General features: G+C 44.7%; 1 protein-coding gene across 4 annotated transcripts in view; it reads left to right on the plus strand.

Moving 5' to 3' along the window:
• LOC136707074 (NACHT, LRR and PYD domains-containing protein 12-like) overlaps nt 1–20346 on the plus strand; it is a 111163-nt gene that overhangs the window by 18483 nt on the left and 72334 nt on the right. For 3 of the 4 annotated variants that reach the window (XR_010804195.1, XM_066680950.1, XM_066680952.1), the window contains exons 4-8: nt 116–2035; nt 3656–3826; nt 10427–10597; nt 10972–11142; nt 15887–16057. Coding sequence is in view for 3 of the 4 variants with exons in the window: in XM_066680950.1 (XP_066537047.1) it covers nt 116–2035; nt 3656–3826; nt 10427–10597; nt 10972–11142; nt 15887–16057 (2604 nt within the window). In the remaining variant the exon portion in view is untranslated. The remainder of the gene's footprint in view (nt 1–115; nt 2036–3655; nt 3827–10426; nt 10598–10971; nt 11143–15886; nt 16058–20346) is intronic. The other variant, XM_066680951.1, reaches the window with a different exon arrangement.

The raw sequence follows: 20346 nt of genomic DNA on the forward strand, positions 1-20346 counted from the left end.
GCAGATAAACAGCTCTAATGGAGGAGAACTGATCCCTCTCTCTTTTCTCTGTGATTGTGTTATGAATGATTTCGGTCTGAATCCTAAACTCACTCTTCCACTGTGTCTCCTTCAGGTGGAGGAAAGATGATCATCTCCAGGGTCAGTCCAGGTGTGGACTGGGTCTCCATCTTCTGACTGATCCACTCTCTAGAGTTTCAGAGAGACACAGAACCATCCTGAAGAACAGGTACGAGAGTTTATTTGAGGGAATCAGAACCCCAGAGAATAAAACCCTCCTGAACACTGTCTACACTCAGCTCTACATCATTGAGGGAGAGAGTGAAGGAGTGAATGAAGAACACGAGGTTTTACAGATGGAGAAAACACCCAGGAGACACCAGCAGGACGCTCCAATCCACTGCTCAGACATCTTTAAACCTCTACAAGGTCCTGATGGAGGTGTGAAGGCTGAAGATCTCAGACTCAGACACAGAAAAGAGGATAAAGGAGCAGAAGAGCAGGAGATCAGAAGAGTTCTGACTAAAGGCATCGCTGGAATTGGAAAAACTGTCTCTGTGCAGAAGTTCATTCTGGACTGGGCTGAAGGAGCAGCCAATCAGGAGGTAGATCTCATGTTTGTGCTTCCGTTCCGGGAGCTGAACTTGATTAAAGATGATCAATACAGTCTTCATGGACTTCTGTGTGCCTTCCATCCTGAGCTCAGAGATCTGGACCCAGAGATATATGACCAGCTCAGAGCTGTGTTTATATTTGATGGTCTGGATGAAAGCAGACTTCCACTGGCCTTTGAACAGTGTGAGAAAGTCTCTGACATCACTGTGACATCATCAGTTGGTGTGTTAATGACAAACCTCATCAGAGGAGATCTGCTTCTCTCTGCTCTAATCTGGATCACCTCCCGACCAGCAGCAGCCAATCAGATCCCTCCTCGGTTCATCCACCGTGTGACAGAAATTCAGGGATTCACCGACCCCCAGAAGGAGGAGTACTTCAGGAAGAGAATCAGGGACCAAGACCAAGCCCAGAAGATCATCTCCCACATTAAGACAGCGAGGAGCCTCCACATCATGTGCCACATTCCCGTCTTCTGCTGGATCTCAGCCACTGTTCTTCAGAGAATCATCACACAGAGTCACACAGAGATCCCTACAACTCTGACTGAAATGTACTCACACTTCCTGCTCACTCTGACAAACACGAAGAAGGAGAAGTATGAGGAGAAAGAGGAGAGAGACCCACAGAAACTGCTGGAGTCCAACAGAACCGAGCTTCTGAAACTGGCTGAACTGGCTTTCACACAGCTGCTAAAGGGCAATGTGATGTTCTATGAAGAGGACCTGAGAGAGAGCAGCATTGATGTCACTGAGGCCTCAGTGTATTCTGGGATCTTCACTGAGATCTTTAGGGAGGAGTGTGTGATCCACCAGAGGAAGGTCTACTGCTTTGTTCATCTGAGTTTTCAGGAGTTCCTGGCTGCTGTCTTTGTGTTTCACTGCTATGAGAACAACATCACGGAGCCACTGCAGTGTTTTATACCACGGGATAGAGAGGAGTCTAAGGAGGTTCCTCTGGATGATCTTCTGAAGGGAGCAGTCAATAAAGCTGTAAAGAGTCAGAATGGACGCCTGGATCTGTTCCTCCGGTTCCTGCTGGGACTCTCACTGGAGTCCAATCAGAGTCTCCTACAGGGGCTAATGACCCACACACACAGGAGACCAGAGGGAATCACAGAGTGCATCAAAGAGTTAATCAAAAGAGATCATAAAATAGCCATCTCCACAGAGCGCTCCATCAACCTGTTCCTGTGTCTGTCTGAGATGAAGGACAAGTCCCTCTACAGAGAGATTGAGGAGTTTCTAAACTCAGAGAAACACTCAAAGAGGTATCTCTCTCTTGGACAGTGTTCAGCTCTAACCTACATTCTCCTGACCTCAGAGGAGGAGCTGGAGGAACTGGACCTGGGGAACTACGACACAACAGAGGAGGGTTATAGGAGACTGATCCCAGCTGTGGCTGTCTGCAGAAAAGCTCAGTGAGTGTTAGATCTACATCAGAGTGACATCTCTCACTGTTACATTTACACCAATCAGCCAGAACATTATAACCACCTTCCTGTTTCTACACTGTCCCCTCAATGTCCCCTCTCTCAGCTCCACTGTCCCTCACTGTCCCCTCTCTCAGCTCCACTGTCACCTCGCTGTCCCCTCTTTCAGCTCCACTGTCCCCTCGCTGTCCCCTCTCTCAGCTCCACTGTCCCCTCGCTGTCCCCTTTCTCAGCTCCACTGTCACCTCACTGTCCCCTTTCTCAGCTCCACTGTCACCTCTCTCAGCTCCATTGTCCCCTCACTGTCCCCTCTCTCAGCTCCACTGTCCCCTCACTGTCCCCTCTCTCAGCTTCACTCTCCCCTCACTGTCCCCTCTCTCAGCTCCACTGTCCCCTCACTGTCCCCTCTCTCAGCTCCACTGTCCCCTCACTGTCCCCTCTCTCAGCTCCACTGTCCCCTCACTGTCCCCTCTCTCAGCTCCACTGTCCCCTCACTGTCCCCTCTCTCAGCTTCACTCTCCCCTCACTGTCCCCTCTCTCAGCTCCACTGTCCCCTCACTGTCCCCTCTCTCAGCTCCACTGTCCCCTCACTGTCCCCTCTCTCAGCTTCACTCTCCTCTCACTGTCCCCTCTCTCAGCTCCACTGTCCCCTCACTGTCCACTCATTAAGCAGGAGAGACCACAAAAAAGATAATAGAAGGACATGTACATACTGGTATAAAACATTCTTCATGCATGTCTCACTGAATCATTTCCATTGTAGCGTTTACTATCAGCAGAAAGATATAAAAAAGAAAAAAAATTACCTGTGATGATCACAGATCAATATCCTGGGCCATCAGTCCATCACAGGGGAGCACACACACACACACACACACACACACCAAAACTCAAATAAGGACACTTTACTATCCAGTCCACACTCATCACAGACTGGTACCTGAGGTACAGTTCAAACCCACAACCCAGGACCCTGAAGACCCCCAACAGAATTAGTTTTAATCCCATTTCTACCCCCTGGGGTCAGTGCTCCTGACAGTGGGATAAATCAGAACTCACACCTAATCACTTTAATGTCTCAGTGAGTTTTTGTCCTAGAAACATTATAAACACAGCCCCAGACGCCTTCAAATATGTGGAGGGTGAAAATAAATGAACTTTTATCATTTTGTTACAGAAAGGTAAGAGTCCAGAGGCATGTTTCAGTCTGAGTCAGAGCACAAGCCCCAAATCCTCCGTTCACAAGTTCAGCTATTCCCATGATAACAGCAGTAATCCGGCTCTTACTGGAGGATTACAGCGCTACACAGAGGTGTAGCTGTTTGTGCATGCCCACTTTAGTCTTAGAAACATTTACACACGGCTTCATTTAAAGCTGAACCCAGAGCTTCAAGATGATGATTAAAATCTGACTGGTGTTTAGACCGTGTGTTTGGTGCTGATTTGTACCATAATGTGTAGCATGGTGGGATTAAAGGTTTATAGGAAGGTGAGATTTGTAAAAATGTCAAGGCATGTCAGACTAATTCTGATGTGGCTGAAAAGACTCAGACTCCAGAGGGTTAATTAAATACTTTAATCTCATCCATGACATATTATTCTCTGCAGACTGAGTGGCTATGATCTCACCAAGGACTCCTGTGAAGCTCTGGGTACAGCTCTACAATCAGAAAACTCCCTCAAAGAGCTGGACCTCAGTAACAATGACCTGCAGGATTCAGGAGTGGAGCTGCTCTCTGCTGGACTGAAGAGTCCACTCTGTAAACTGGAGACTCTCAGGTGAGGTGTTATGGGTTATAGTCTTTGATGTTGTAGATGGTGAAGTATAATTTATTTTATTTGTGACATTTCACTTTAATGAAGGAGAGTTGACTCAACACTGAATCTGATCCAGTCAGTGCAGTTTATCAAGGACACACACACACACACACACACATGCACACACACACACACACACACACACACACACACGCACAACCACACTGAAGAATAGCCACTCAGTGTATGTATTAATTTGATATCAGATATTACTCTTAATTTCACCTTCATTGGAAATACAGATTAATGTAAAACATGTAGGACGTCAGATACAAGGATCAGGAAAAGAGAATGTTACTCATATGAGGAGAATATTTAATGTGGTAACAACCTGAAGACCCACAAAGGGAATCTAAAAGAAGATTTGATTAATTCCAGCCATTACCTGGTATCACTCTCTGAGCAAATAATGAGGTCAGAGGTCTTACTTTTGCACTGATTCAACTCTTGGACGAATGGGAGCAGAGGGATTCTGCAGAACTGCAACTTTCATGAGTCAGCACTCACTCTGACATCTGAGGTGTAGCAGCATCAGTCTGAGAGACTTCACCTCCACACGACTAATCCCCACGGTCTCGTTCAGAGACATTCTGGCTGTAGTTGGGTGGTGGTCACACAGATGGAGCTCTAGGTGTTCAGCTTCTGTTTATGAACCGTTAGCCCCTCTGTGCTGTGAGGGTGAAGGAGGAGTGGGGAAGCTCTTGGGTTCCAGTGAAACAGCTCCACAGTTCTCTCCACTCTCAGGTTTGAGGTGTGCTGCGCTAAATTAAATTTCTTAATCGAGACTAAAACGAGACAAAGACAAACAACACTCCACAGACCTGAGAGAGTTTCTATCTTTCTTACATCTGTCATTTATTCTATTTATTCCTTGTTGTAGTTACTCAGTTCTGATTGGAGGGAGTCCAGCTCCTTCCTGATGAATCAGTTATAGACCAGTGTTTGACTGAATACAAATAAACTATAATTTCTCCAAACACTGGGCTCTAAATTTAGAACATTCCTTTGAAACACAACACTTTCAAAGGAAGTTTAACTCAACACTTTTGTCTCATTGGCAGAGCATTAGGAATTTCTCTGTAACACAATCTGTCACTGTCCACAGATAAATATCTCCATGTTTGTGGGTGTTTAGTTCACTACAACATCTGAACACAGCAGCTCTCCTTCACACTGTGTGTAAATCTCATGATGAATGACCAATAGAAATGCTCCAAAATTACTCTGAATTAAATCTTTCTACATTGACTTCCATTGAAAGTTAAGGCTGTTTCCTTCTCCTGTAACGTTACTATTGTTGGAGATATATGTTTTTAATTGGACAGTGACACTATGTTTACAAAGGTTACTCCCAGTCTGAGTAACTCGTTAATCTAACACTGATTCCATCACGATCCATCCCTTAGGATTGTACTGATTCTTTACAAGTTCATATGAGTCTTTCCCCAGTTACACACATTCCTCCCCAAAATACACTGATTACATGTTTAAGACTTTACACAGAAGATGATGTAACAGAGTAAAATTTGAGCTTTCATCTTCGTACCCAATAAGAAATATTAGTTATTACAGTGTCCTGAGAATAACAGCTATGTAGATGTGTCGTGTATCATTTCCACCAGTTGTAGGAGTCTTTGATTCTGTTAAAACCCAGAGTCACCTCTGCTAGAATATTTATGATAAACTAGTTTCAGCTCGTTGTGTTTCTCACAGAGTCTCAGTCGTTTCCTGACAGAGCTTTAATACTCAGACTTGTGTCATTTAGAAGCAGTGATAAAGGGGGGGTTGTTATTAATATTAATCCCAGTCTGCAGTCTGTCAAAGGCCCATCTTCACCACAGTGTAACTTCATTATTCAGATTAAATTACGCTGCATTACTCTGTTAAATTACACTACTACAATGAAACAGAAGCAATGTTACTTGTTTATTTTCAGGAACAGAGTCTGTAGCAGTAAATGACTGTAACTCTTTCCTAATGAAGACGTATTCTACTGTCTGTGGTCCATGATCAATAATGAAGAGTGCTCTGTAAACTGGAGACACTCAGGTGAAGGTGTGTTGTGTATGTAGTCTGTTTTACCTCTGTATCAGTCGGGGGCAGCACAGTGTCACTGTCACACAGCCCCAGGGTCCTGGGGGTTCAGCCCTGCCTCAGGTCACTATCTGTGTGTTCTCCCTGTGTCTGTGTGGGTTTCCTCCAGTTTCCTCCCACAGTCCAAACACACATGTTGGGGTGAATTGACATTGTGAATGTGTGAATGTCTGTGAGTGTGTTGCGCCCTGTGATGGACAGACACACTCTACAGGGTGTGTTCTTGCTCTATGCCCAGTGATCCTGGGTAGGGTCTGGACCCTCGAATCTGAGGTACATCAGTTCCTATGTCCCGCTGTAGACAATATGACTTTCTTCTTAAAAAATAATAAAAAAGGACATTAGTATTTGGTTTGAATGTCAGATGTTATTCTCAAACTACCAAAGGAGTATAAAAGTCCTTCACAATCCTCTGTATTCGAGGGTTTTGAATGGAGACAGCGTGAGTGTGAGAGTATTTCGAGGGGCCATTTGAATTTGCATAATATGTAAAATACAAGAAAGTGACCAAGATCCCAATTGTGGGAGCATTTCAAACAAAGCTTATGATCAACACAAGTGAATCAGGCAAATGTAGTGTATTTTTTTATTATTTGAACAGCAGGTGGCAATATGTGTTTCAAATGCTTCAAAGCATCAAACCATTTTGGTTACAGACAAGGAATGAATGATACAAAATCAGCAATGAATAGATCATTTCTTTCAATATACAGGTGCTGGTCATAAAATTAGAATATCATAAAAAAGTTGATTTATTTCAGTATTTGCATTCAAAAAGTGAAACTTGTACATTATACTCATTCATTACACACAGACTGATATATTTCAAGTGTTTATTTCTTTTAATTTGATGATTATAACTGACAACTAATGAAAATCCCAAATTAAGTATCTCAGAAAATGTGAATATTGTGAAAAGGTTCAATATTGAAGACACCTGGTGCCACACTCTGATCAGTGAATTAACTCAAAACACCTGCAAAGGCCTTTTGCAAATGGTCTCTCAGTCTAGTTCTGTAGGCTCCACAATCATGGGGAAGACTGCTGACTGACAGTTGTCCAAAAGACGACCACTAACACCTTACATAAGCAGAGCAAGGCACAAAAGGTCATTGTAAAGAGGCTGTTCACAGAGCTGTGTGGCCAAGCTCATTAATAGAGAGGTGAAGGGAAGGAAAAGATGTGGTAGAAAAAAGTGTACAAGCGATAACTGCACCCTGGAGAGGATTGTGAAACAAAACCCATTCAAAAATGTGGGGGAGATGCACAAAGACTGGACTGCAGTTGGAGTCAGTGCTTCAAGAACCACCACCACACAGACGTATGTAAGAAATGTGTTTCAGCGTCGCATTCCTTGTGTTGAGCCACTCTTCAACAAGAGATGGTGTCAGAAGTGTCTTTCCCCTGGGCTAAAGACAAAAAGGACTGGACTGCTGCTGAGTGGTCCACAGGTAGTTTCTCTGATGAAAGTAAATTTTGCATTTCCTTTGGAAATCAAGGTTCCAGAGTCTGGAGGAAGAGAGGAGAGGCACAGAATCCACGTTGCTTGAGGTCCAGTGTAAAATTTCCACAGTCAGTGATTTTTTGGGGTGCCATGTCATCTGCTGGTGTTGGTCCACTGTGTTTTCTGAGGTCCAAGGCCAACACAGCCGTCTACCAGGAGGTTTTAGAGCACTTCATGCTTCCTGCTGCTGACCAACTTGGAGATGCAGGTTTCATTTTTCAAGAGGACTTGTCACCTGCACACAGTGACAAAGCTACCAGTACCTGGTGGAAGGACCATGGTCTCCGTGTCCTTAATTGGCCAGCAAACTCACCTTACCTTAATCCCATAGAAAATCTATGGCATATTGTGAAGAGAAAGATGTAATACTCCAGACCCAACAATGCAGAAGAGCTGAAGGCCACTATCAGAGCAACCTGGGCTCTCATATAACACCTGAGCAGTGCCACAGACTGATCGACTCCACACACTGCTGCCGTAATTCAGGCAAAAGGAGCCCCAACTAAGCATTGAGTGCTGTACATGCTCATACTTTCCATGTTCATACTTTTCAGTTGGCCAGTGTTTCTAAAAATCTCTTTTTTGTATTTGTCTTAAGTAATATTCTAATTTTCTGAGAACCTCAATTTGGGGTTTTCATTAGTTGTCAGTTACAATCATCAAATTAAAAGAAATAAACACTTGAAATATATCAGTCAGTGTGTAATGATTGAGGATAATGTACAAGTTTCACTTTTTGAATGGAATTACTGAAATAAATCAACTTTTTCATGATATTCTAATTTTATGACCAGCACCTGTAATACACAAAATATTAAACAGTAGAACAATTTTATCACATCAATTCACTTAACCTAACCTCTCTGAGAGTAAACAACAGACTAAGAATCAATAGAGAACAGAAGAAATATGAAAATGAATCCACAAAAAAATGAGTAAATAATGAAATAAACATATTCTTAATTAAACAAGTTTAAAGTAACAAACCACTGTCAAACTCTGAAACTCATGTATAAACACAATAAGAACACATCAGAATGATTTATTCACAACACGTATTCACTCATAAAAGCCCCCTAACACACTACACCCCAATAGCACACCCTCTGCTCACAGACAAAACCATGTATAATACTATAGCAACATAGCTAGGCTAATGCTATTGGCGTGGTACACACATAATTCGAGAAGGGTATCTCTGCAGACCGGAGGCAGCTCCAAGTGAGTGGTACAAATCCAAGTGAGTGCGGAAGAACATTTTAAGCACGACTCAAGCACGTCGCTGGCTTCGAGATATGTAGTTGGCATAAAGGTTCTGGAGATGACCGAGAGGCTAAAGAAACCTTTTTATTTGTTTTTGAAAACAGGGCTGATATGGAGCTGTTTCTAAAAGCTTGCGTTGATGAGCAGGGTCTCAGGGTCAATGCGATGTTTGTGGATACGACATGCCCCTCACCCCAGAATTTTTAAGGCATGGAAACTGTACTGTAGCTGGCCCCTCACCTCAATTCTTAAGGCACAGATATTAGACTGCAGGGCACCTTATACACCACAGTTCAGACAGTGTGTAAAGTTTGATACTTTTAGAAATCTAGGCTGTCTGGTTCACTGTAACGTCCTGCTTTGTTTAAAAATGTCCCGCACAAAAGAAGTATCCTAGTTATTTTCTCTCTTCTAACAGATTTCTATACCTAATGTAGCTCAGATTGCTCTGGTTGAGTGTTGTTTGGAAGTTTAAGAGAATGTCAGTGAGTTCTTTGGGATATTCATTAATTCATTCATTCATTATCTGTAACCGCTTATCCAGTTCAGGATCGCGGTGAGTCCAGAGCCTACCTGGAATCATTGGGCGCAAGGCAGGAATACACCCTGAAGAGGGTGCCAGTCCTTCACAGGACTGGCAACACACACATTCATTCACACCTACGGACACTTTTGAGTTGCCAATCCACCTACCAACGTGTGTTTTTGGACTGTGGGAGGAAACCGGAGCACCCGGAGGAAACCAATGCGGACACAGGGAGAACACACCAAACTCCTCACAGATAGTCACCCGGAGCGGGAATCGAACCCACAACCTCCAGGCCCCTGGAGCTGTGTGACTACGACACTACCTGCTGCACCACCAAGCCGCCCCTCTTTGGGATATTGTGATAGACTATTGTGTATTTTGTAGTACAGCTGTATGCCTGGCAATAACATATGATTTCAGTGTTAATATTGTACCTTGTAAATATTAAGTACATTATATGGAGTACATTTTCAGCATTATGTGATTTACAGACTTGTTTGTGGTTGGATTAATATGTGAAATTCTCGTAATAAATAAAGAGAATAACCATTTAACTGAGACCACATGTACTGAGAATGATAATGTTTGCTTACATAGAGACTACTAATCACTTCCTAACAAGAGACATGACAGTAAATATGGGTTCATCAGCACAGCTCAGTGCTGGGGTGCTGTATATTCCTCGCCTAGCATTAGTTTCATGTTTCTCTACTCCAGAGAATCCAGTTCTATTGTCAGTGTTTCTCTACATGGATTAGAGAGGCAGTGTGTGCACATCTGTATTAGTAATGGGTGCAACTTAACGTGGAATACATTCATTACAAATTTGTCCTCAAATATTTGTCCATATGGTGTATTTATGAAATAAATAAAACTGAATAAATTAACTGTATTAAAATAAACTGATAGCCCTTCGGGCTCACTGTTATTAAAACACTAAGTTTATTAAGAAAAACATAAACCAATGAAAAGGATGAAATAAAAACAACTACACACAGAGTAAAAAAACCCAGTTGGTTTTAAAACACAAAGTAAATATTTAAAAAAAAAAATGCAAGTGTTAATTATTCAAAATTTTCCTACCCTTTACATTTTAAATGTGCTGTAGAAATACATTTTACTTACTTCTTTATTAACATCTCTGTTTAATTGTGATGTATTTTTTTAACAGACTGAGTGGCTGTAGACTTGGAGATAAATCCTGTGAATCTCTAGGATCAGTTCTACAGTCAAACTCCTCCCTGAAAGAACTGGACCTCAGTAACAATGACCTGCAGGATTCAGGAGTGGAGCTGCTCTCTGCTGCACTGAAGAGTCCACTCTGTAAACTGGAGACTCTCAGGTGAGTTTCATGATTTTTGTTTTGTTTTGACTCGGACAGGTCCAGCGCTGTGATTGGAGAGACTCTGACAAGTCCAGCGCTGTGATTGTGAAAGTTATGAACGTGCCCACATTAGTCTTAGAAACATTTACACACGGCTTCATTTTAAAGCTGAGTACGGTGCTGCAAGATGATGACTAAAATCTGACTCGTGTTTAGACCGTGTGTTTGGTGCTGTTTTGTACCATAATGTGTAGCATGGTGGGATTAAAGGTTTATAGGAAGGTGAAAAGGTCAAAGCATGTCAGACTAACTCTGATGTGGCTGAAAAGACTCAGACTCCAGAGGGTTAATTAAATATTTTAATCTCATCCATGACATGTTATTCTCTGCAGACTGTGTGGCTGTGATCTCACCAAGGACTCCTGTGAAGCTCTGGGTACAGCTCTACAATCAGAAAACTCCCTGAAAGAGCTGGACCTCAGTAACAATGACCTGCAGGATTCAGGAGTGGAGCTGCTCTCTGCAGGACTGAAGAGTCCACTCTGTAAACTGGAGACTCTCAGGTGAGGGGTTATGGGTTAAAGTCTTTGATGTTGTAGATGGTGAAATATAATTTATAAAAATTAATTTGTGACATTTCCCTCTAATGAAGGACAGTTGACCCAACACTGAATCTGATCCAGTCAGTGCAGTTTATCAAGGAAACACACACACACACACACACGGCCACACTGAAGAATAGCCACTCAGTGTATGTATTCATTTGATATCAGATATTACTCTTAATTTCACCTTCAAATTCAGTATCTCAGAAAATTGGAATATCATGAAAAAGTCGATTTATTTCAGTAATTGCATTAAAAAAGTGAGACTTGTATATTATACTCATTCATTACACACAGACTGATATATTTCAAGTGTTTATTTCTTTTAATTTGATGATTATAACTGACAACTAATGAAAAACCCAAACACAGTGTCTCAGAAAATGTGAATATTGTGAAAAGGTTCAATATTGAAGACACCTGGTGTCACACTCTAATCAGTGAATTAACTCCAAACAACTGCAAAGGCCTTTAAATAGTCTCTCAGTCTAGTTCTGTAGGCTCCACAATCATGGGGAAGACTGCTGACTGGACAGATGTCCAAAAGACGACCATTGACACCTTACACAAGCAGAGCAAGGCGCAAAAGGTCATTGTAAAGAGGCTGTTCTCAGAGCTGTGTGTCCAAGCTCATTAATAGAGAGGTGAAGGGAAGGGAAAGATGTGGTAGAAAAAAGTGTAAAAGCGACAACTGTATGGAATCAGATTTGTGTCAAAAAGAATCGCACAAAAAAATTCATGTCAAACATAAAACTTAGAATTTTCAAACAAAATATCCAGCTCTGACCTTTGTGCTCCATGGTTTTAGTGCGTGAGCTGAGTTCTGCGTGCTCTCTGAGTTTTTTGTGCCTAATCCCTGAGTTTTGCGAGCAGTTTTGGCACAAAGCTCTCACGTGGGCGGGACTTCTCAGTGGTGCCTTCCCATTGGCTAATGAGTTTTTGAGTGACAACTCAGTGCCCTGAACGTTGTTCACGACTCTGAGTGCAGGAAGCGTGTGTATTCGGCTTTGGGATTGCGCTTTTGCAGAATATAACGCATTTACGCGCTGAATAGCTCTGATATAATTTCCTCTTTCATAATATTTAAACAGATAGTTATTTTGCTTGAACTGTACAGTGTTAGAACATTTTGACTTCTTCCCATCCATCCATCCATTATCTGTAACCGCTTATCCAATTTAGGGTCGCGGGGGGTCCAGAGCCTACCTGGAATCATCGGGCGCAAGGCGGGAATACACCCTGGAGGGGACGCCAGTCCTTCACAGGGCAACACAGACACACACACATTCACACCTACGGACACTTTCGAGTCGCCAATCCACCTGCAACGTGTGTTTTTGGACTGTGGGAGGAAACCGGAGTACCCGGAGGAAACCCACGCGGACACGGGGAGAACACACCAACTCCTCACCCGGAGCGGGAATCGAACCCACAACCTCCAGGCCCCTGGAGCTGTGTGACTGCGACACTACCTGCTGCGCCACCGTGCCGCCCATTTTGACTTCTTGTTTATAAATATTAATTATTAATATTATAATAATATATATATAATATAATAATTATATAAGTATTAATAATCATTGTTATTATTAATAATTCATTATGGTTAATAATGATTAATGATTTATTAATTATTCACATTTCCTCTCAAAATCCAAAAATGACAGTGGAATGAAGTCTGATACATCTTTATTAAATTTAGTCATTAAAGGAGCAGGAACACTCTTGTCTGTGATGTTTCTCTTTTCTCTGAGACCTCCTGTAACAAAATGCACATAAGGCATTTGTTAAAAACAGATTAACTGTGATCTTCAAAATAAAATTTGAGCATTTAAACCATCTAACAGTGATTACGAGAAAGCGAAGACCCTCTATGTTAGTACACGATAGGTTTCTGAACAGAAAATCAAGCACTCATAAATAATATTTTACAAATAAACGCTAATTTATTCTGTTTCACGCTGAGCAAACAGACATCAGTGTGCATTTACCTCAGATCAGTATCTGGTAACGAGAGACAAACAGGTTTGTTTTCACAGTAAAATCTTTAATGTTTTGATTTAGACAGAACATTACCTCAGTATCTACATTTATTGTCGGAGTTTGCAGATATTTCATAGTTTTTAAACAGTAAAGTACAAAGAGAATTCGTGTTTGTGTAAAATTACAAACTCTTTAATGTTGAAATATTTCCTGTCTCTCCACTACCGAGCTGCAACAAATGCCTTGGGCACTGAGTTGTCACTCAAAAACTCATTAGCCAATGGGAAGGCACCACTGAGGCACAAAACTCAGAGAGCTTGCGCACAAAACTCAAAGAGCTCGCGCACAAAACTCAGAGAGCTTGCGCACAACACTCAGAGAGCTCGCGCACAAAACTTGTGCAGCTGGCGCACAAAACTCAGAGCACGCGCAGAACTCAGAGCTCACACACTAAAACCATGGAGCACAAAGGTCAGAGCTGGATATTTTGTTTGAAAATGATAAGTTTTACGTTTGAAATGAATTTTTTTGTGCGATTCTTTTTGGCACAAATCTGATTCCATATAACCGCCCCCTGGAGAGGACTGTGAAACAAAACCCATTCAAAAATGATTGGAGAGACACTGACATGTCCACCGCTGTGATAGTAGAGACTCGAACAGGTTCAGTGCTGTGATAGTAGAGACTCGGACAGGTCCACCGCTGTGATAGTAGAGACTCGGACAAGTCCAGCGCTGTGATTGGAGAGACACTGACAGGTCCAGCGCTGTGATAGTAGAGACTCGGACAAGTCCAGCGCTGTGATTGGAGAGACACTGACAGGTCCAGCGCTGTGATAGTAGAGACTTGGAGAGGTCCAGCGCTGTGATAGTAGAGACTCAAACAAGTCTAGCGCTGTGATTGGAGAGACTCGGACAGGTCCAGTGCTGTGATAGTAGAGACTTAGATAGGTCCAGTGCTGTGATAGTAGAGACTCGGACAAGTCCAGCACTGTGATTGGAGAGACTCAGACAGGTCCAGCGCTGTGATAGTAAAGACTCGGACAAGTCGAGCGCTGTGATAGGAGAGAATCGGATAGGTCCAGCGCTGTGATAGTAGAGACTCGGACAGGTCCAGCGCTGTGATAGTAGAGACTTGGACAGGTCCAGCGCTGTGATAGTAGAGACTCGGAAGGGTCCAGCACTGTGATTGGAGAGACTAGGACAGGTCCAGCGCTGTCATTGGAGAGACACTGACAGGTCCAGCGCTGTGATTGGAGAGACACTGACAGGTCCAGCTCTGTGATAGTAGAGACTCAGACAGGTCCAGTGCTGTGATAGTAGATACTCAAACAGGTCCAGCACTGTGATTGAAGAGAGTCGGACAGGTCCAGTGCTGTGATAGTAGAGACTCGGACAGGTCCAGCGCTGTGATTGGAGAGACTCGGACAGGTCCAGCACTGTGATTGGAGAGACACTGACAGGTCCAGCGCTGTGATTGGAGAGACTCGGACAGGTCCAGCGTTGTGATTGGAGAGACACTGACAGGTCCAGCGTTGTGATTGGAGAGACTCGGACAGGTCCAGCGCTGTGATTGGAGAGACTCGGACAGGTAGGTCCAGCGCTGTGATTGGAGAGAGTCGGACAGGCCCAGTGCTGTGATAGTAGAGACTCTGACAGGTCCAGCGCTGTGATAGTAGAGACTCTGACAGGTCCAGCACTGTGATAGTAGAGACTCTGACAGGTCCAGTGCTGTGATAGTAGAGACTTTGACAGGTCCAGCACTGTGATAGTAGAGATATTCTAATTGTCAATTGAGACAGTTAGACAATTCTAATTGAGACAGTGAATTTGGGGTTTTCATTAGTTGTCAGTTATAATCATCAAATTAAAAGAAATAAACACTTGAAATATATCAGTCTGTGTGCAATGAATGAGTATAATATACAAGTTTCACTTTTTGAATGGAATTACTGAAATAAATCAACTTTTTCATGATATTCCAATTTTATGACCAGCACCGGTAATACACAAAATATTAAACAGTAGAACAATTTTATCACATCAATTCACTTAACCTAACCTCTCTGAGAGTAAACAACAGACTAAGAATCAATAGAGAACAGAATAAATAAGAAAATTAATCCACAAAAAAATGAGTAAATAATGAAATAAACATATTCTTAATTAAACAAATTTAAAGAAACAAACCACTGTCAAATTCTGAAACTCAAACTCATGTATAAACACAATAAGAACACATCAGAATGATTTATTCACAACACCTATTCACTCATAAAAGACCCCTAACACACTACACCCCAATAGCACACCTTCCGCTCACAGATAAACCATGTATAATACTATAGCAACATAGCTAGGCTAATGCTAATGCTATTGGAGTGGTACACACATTATTCAGCTCTGGGTTTCTGAACCAAACTTCTGCCAGTTTTATACAACGCAGCTATCTTCTTTAGTAAGGCATGCCCCATGCTGGTCTAGTGCCTTTAACTCAGTTATAACTCACTGTTACTAAAACATTAAGTTTATTATGAAAAACCTAAACCAATGAAAAAGATGAAATAAAACAACTGCACACAGAGTAAAAAACCCAGATGGTTTTGAAACACAAAGTAAATATTTAAAAAAGTTTTACATTTTAAATGTGCTGTAGAAATAAAATTTACTTACTTCTTATTAACATCTCTGTTTAATTGTGCTGTATTTTTTTTTAACAGACTGACTGGCTGTAGACTTGGGGATGAAGCCTGTGAATTTCTGCAATCAGTTCCACAGTCAAACTCCTCCCTGAAAGAGCTGGACCTCAGTAACAATGTCCTGCAGGATTCAGGAGTGGAGCTGCTCTCTACTGCACTGAAGAGTCCACTCTGTAAACTGGAGACTCTCAGGTGAGTTTCATGATTTTTATTTTGTTTTGACTCGGGACGGGTCCTGCGCTGTGATAGTAGAGACTCAGACAGGTCCAACGCTTTGATTGGAGAGACTCAGACAGATCCAGCTCTGTGATTGGAGAGACTCGGACAGGTCCAGCACTGTGATAGTAGAGACTCGGACAGGTCCAGCGCTGTGATTGGAGAGACTCGGACAAGTCCAGTGCTGTGATAGTAGAGACTCAGACAGGTCCAGCGCTGTGATAGTAGAGACTCTGAGAAGTCCAGCGCTGTGATTGGAGAGACTCGGACAGGTCCAGCGCTGTGATTGGAGAGACTCGGACAGGTCCAGCGCTGTGATAGTAGAGACTCAGACAGGTCCAGCACTGTGATTGGAGAGACTCAGACAGGTCCAGCACTGTGATTGGAGAGACTCGGACAGGTCCAGCGTTGTGATTGCAGAGACCCTGACAGGTCCAGCGCTGTGATAGTAGAGACTCGGACAGGTCCAGCACTGTGATAGTAGAGACTCAGGCAAGTCCAGCACTGTGATTGGAGAGACTCAGACAGCGCTGTGACAGTAGAGATTCGGAAGGGTCCAGCACTGTGATTGGAGAGACTCGGACAGGTCCAGCGTTGTGATTGGAGAGACTCGGACAGGTCCAGCGCTGTGATAGTAGAGACTCAGACAGGTCCAGCACTGTGATTGGAGAGTCTCGAACAGGTCCAGTGCTATGATTGGAGAGACTCGGACAGGTCCAGCGCTGTGATAGTAGAGACTCGGACAGGTTCAGCGCTGTGATTGGAGAGACTCGGACAGGTCCAGCGCTGTGATTGGAGAGAGTCGGACAGGTCCAGTGCTGTGATAGTAGAGACTCGGACAGGTCCAGCGCTGTGATAGTAGAGACTCTGACAGGTCCAGCGATGTGATTGGAGAGACTCGGACAGGTCCAGCACTGTGATAGTAGAGACTCAGGCAAGTCCAGTACTGTGATTGGAGAGACACTGACAGGTCCAGCGCTGTGATTGGAGAGACTCAGACAGGTCCAGCGTTGTGATTGGAGAGACACTGACAGGTCCAGCGTTGTGATTGGAGAGACTCGGACAGGTCCAGCGCTGTGATTGGAGAGACCCGGACAGGTCCAGCGCTGTGATTGGAGAGAGTCGGACAGGCCCAGTGCTGTGATAGTAGAGACTCTGACAGGTCCAGCGCTGTGATAGTAGAGACTCTGACAGGTCCAGCACTGTGATAGTAGAGACTCTGAGAGGTCCGGCGCTGTGATTGAAGAGACTCGGACAAGTCCAGCACTGTGATAGTAGAGACTGAGACAAGTCCAGCACTGTGATTGGAGAGACTCTGACTGGTCCAGCGCTGTGATTGGAGAGACTCGGACAGGTCCAGTGCTGTGATAGTAGAGACTCAGACAGGTCCAGCACTGTGATTGGAGAGACTCGAACAGGTCCAGTGCTGTGATTGGAGAGACTCGGACAGGTCCAGCGCTGTGATAGTAGAGACTCTGAGCGGTCCAGCAGTGTGATTGGAGAGACTCGGACAAGTCCAGCACTGTGATTGGAGAGACTCGGACAGGTCCACCGCTGTGATAGTAGAGACTCGGACAAGTCCAGCGCTGTGATTGGAGAGACACTGACAGGTCCAGCGCTGTGATAGTAGAGACTTGGAGAGGTCCAGCGCTGTGATAGTAGAGACTCAAACAAGTCTAGCGCTGTGATTGGAGAGACTCGGACAGGTCCAGTGCTGTGATAGTAGAGACTTAGATAGGTCCAGTGCTGTGACAGTAGAGACTCGGACAAGTCCAGCACTGTGATTGGAGAGACTCAGACAGGTCCAGCGCTGTGATAGTAAAGACTCAGACAAGTCGAGCGCTGTGATAGGAGAGACTCGGATAGGTCCAGCGCTGTGATAGTAGAGACTCGGACAGGTCCAGCGCTGTGATAGTAGAGACTTGGACAGGTCCAGCGCTGTGATAGTAGAGACACTGAGAGGTCCAGGGCTGTGATTGGAGAGACTCGGACAAGTCCAGCGCTATGATTGGAGAGACTCGGACAGGTCCAGCGCTGTGATAGTAGAGACTCGGAAGGGTCCAGCACTGTGATTGGAGAGACTAGGACAGGTCCAGCGCTGTCATTGGAGAGACACTGACAGGTCCAGCGCTGTGATTGGAGAGACACTGACAGGTCCAGCTCTGTGATAGTAGAGACTCAGACAGGTCCAGCGCTATGATAGTAGAGACTCGGACAGGTCCAGCGCTGTGATAGTAGATACTCAAACAGGTCCAGCACTGTGATTGGAGAGAGTCGGACAGGTCCAGTGCTGTGATAGTAGAGACTCGGACAGGTCCAGCGCTGTGATTGGAGAGACTCGGACAGGTCCAGCACTGTGATAGTAGAGACTCAGGCAAGTCCAGCACTGTGATTGGAGAGACACTGACAGGTCCAGCGTTGTGATTGGAGAGACTCGGACAGGTCCAGCGTTGTGATTGGAGAGACACTGACAGGTCCAGCGTTGTGATTGGAGAGACTCGGACAGGTCCAGCGCTGTGATTGGAGAGACTCGGACAGGTCCAGCGCTGTGATTGGAGAGAGTCGGACAGGCCCAGTGCTGTGATAGTAGAGACTCTGACAGGTCCAGCGCTGTGATAGTAGAGACTCTGACAGGTCCAGTGCTGTGATAGTAGAGACTCTGACAGGTCCAGCACTGTGATAGTAGAGACTCAGGCAAGTCCAGGACTGTGATTGGAGAGACTCAGACAGCGCTGTGATAGTAGAGACTCAGACAAGTCCAGCACTGTGATTGGAGAGACTCGGACAGGTCCAGCGCTGTGAATGGAGAGACTCGGACAGGTCCAGCGATGTGATAGTAGAAACTCAGACAGGTCCAACACTGTGATTGGAGAGACTTGAACAGGTCCAGCGCTGTGATTGGAGAGACTCGGACAGGTCCAGCGTTGTGATAGTAGAGACTCTGAGAGGTCCAGCGCTGTGATTGGAGAGACTCTGACAAGTCCAGCACTGTGATAGTAGAGACTCAGACAAGTCCAGCACTGTGATTGGAGAGACACGGACAGGTCCAGCGCTGTGATTGGAGAGACTCGGACAGGTCCAGCGCTGTGATAGTAGAGACTCTGAGAGGTCCAGCGCTGTGATTGGAGAGACTTGGACAAGTCCAGCGCTGTGATTGGAGAGACTCGGACAGGTCCAGCGCTGTGATTGGAGAGACACTGACATGTCCAGCGCTGTGATAGTAGAGACTCGAACAGGTTCAGTGTTGTGATAGTAGAGACTCGGACAGGTCCAGCGCTGTGATAGTAGAGACTCAGGCAAGTCCAGCACTGTGATTGGAGAGACACTGACAGGTCCAGCGCTGTGATTGGAGAGACTCGGACAGGTCCAGCGTTGTGATTGGAGAGACACTGACAGGTCCAGCGTTGTGATTGGAGAGACTCGGACAGGTCCAGCGCTGTGATTGGAGAGACTCGGACAGGTCCAGCGCTGTGATTGGAGAGAGTCGGACAGGCCCATTGCTGTGATAGTAGAGACTCTGACAGGTCCAGCGCTGTGATAGTTGAGACTCTGACAGGTCCAGTGCTGTGATAGTAGAGACTCTGACAGGTCCAGCACTGTGATAGTAGAGACTCTGAGAGGTCCAGCGCTGTGATTGGAGAGACTCTGACAAGTCCAGCGCTGTGATAGTAGAGACTCAGACAAGTCCAGCACTGTGATTGGAGAGACTCGGACAGGTCCAGCGCTGTGATTGGAGAGACTCGGACAGGTCCAGCGCTGTGATTGGAGAGACTCGGACAGGTCCAGCGCTGTGATAGTAGAGACTCTGAGAGGTCCAGTGCTGTGATTGGAGAGACTCGGACAAGTCCAGCGCTGTGATTGGAGAGACTCGGACAGGTCCAGCGCTGTGATTGGAGAGACACTGACATGTCCAGCGCTGTGATAGTAGAGACTCGAACAGGTTCAGTGTTGTGATAGTAGAGACTCGGACAGGTCCAGCGCTGTGATAGTAGAGACTCAGGCAAGTCCAGCACTGTGATTGGAGAGACACTGACAGGTCCAGCGCTGTGATTGGAGAGACTCGGACAGGTCCAGCGTTGTGATTGGAGAGACACTGAAAGGTCCAGCGTTGTGATTGGAGAGACTCGGACAGGTTCAGCGCTGTGATTGGAGAGACTCGGACAGGTCCAGCGCTGTGATTGGAGAGAGTCGGACAGGCCCATTGCTGTGATAGTAGAGACTCTGACAGGTCCAGCGCTGTGATAGTTGAGACTCTGACAGGTCCA

Source organism: Hoplias malabaricus, chromosome 9 (assembly GCF_029633855.1).
Source record: "Hoplias malabaricus isolate fHopMal1 chromosome 9, fHopMal1.hap1, whole genome shotgun sequence".
Lineage (NCBI taxonomy): Eukaryota > Metazoa > Chordata > Actinopteri > Characiformes > Erythrinidae > Hoplias > Hoplias malabaricus.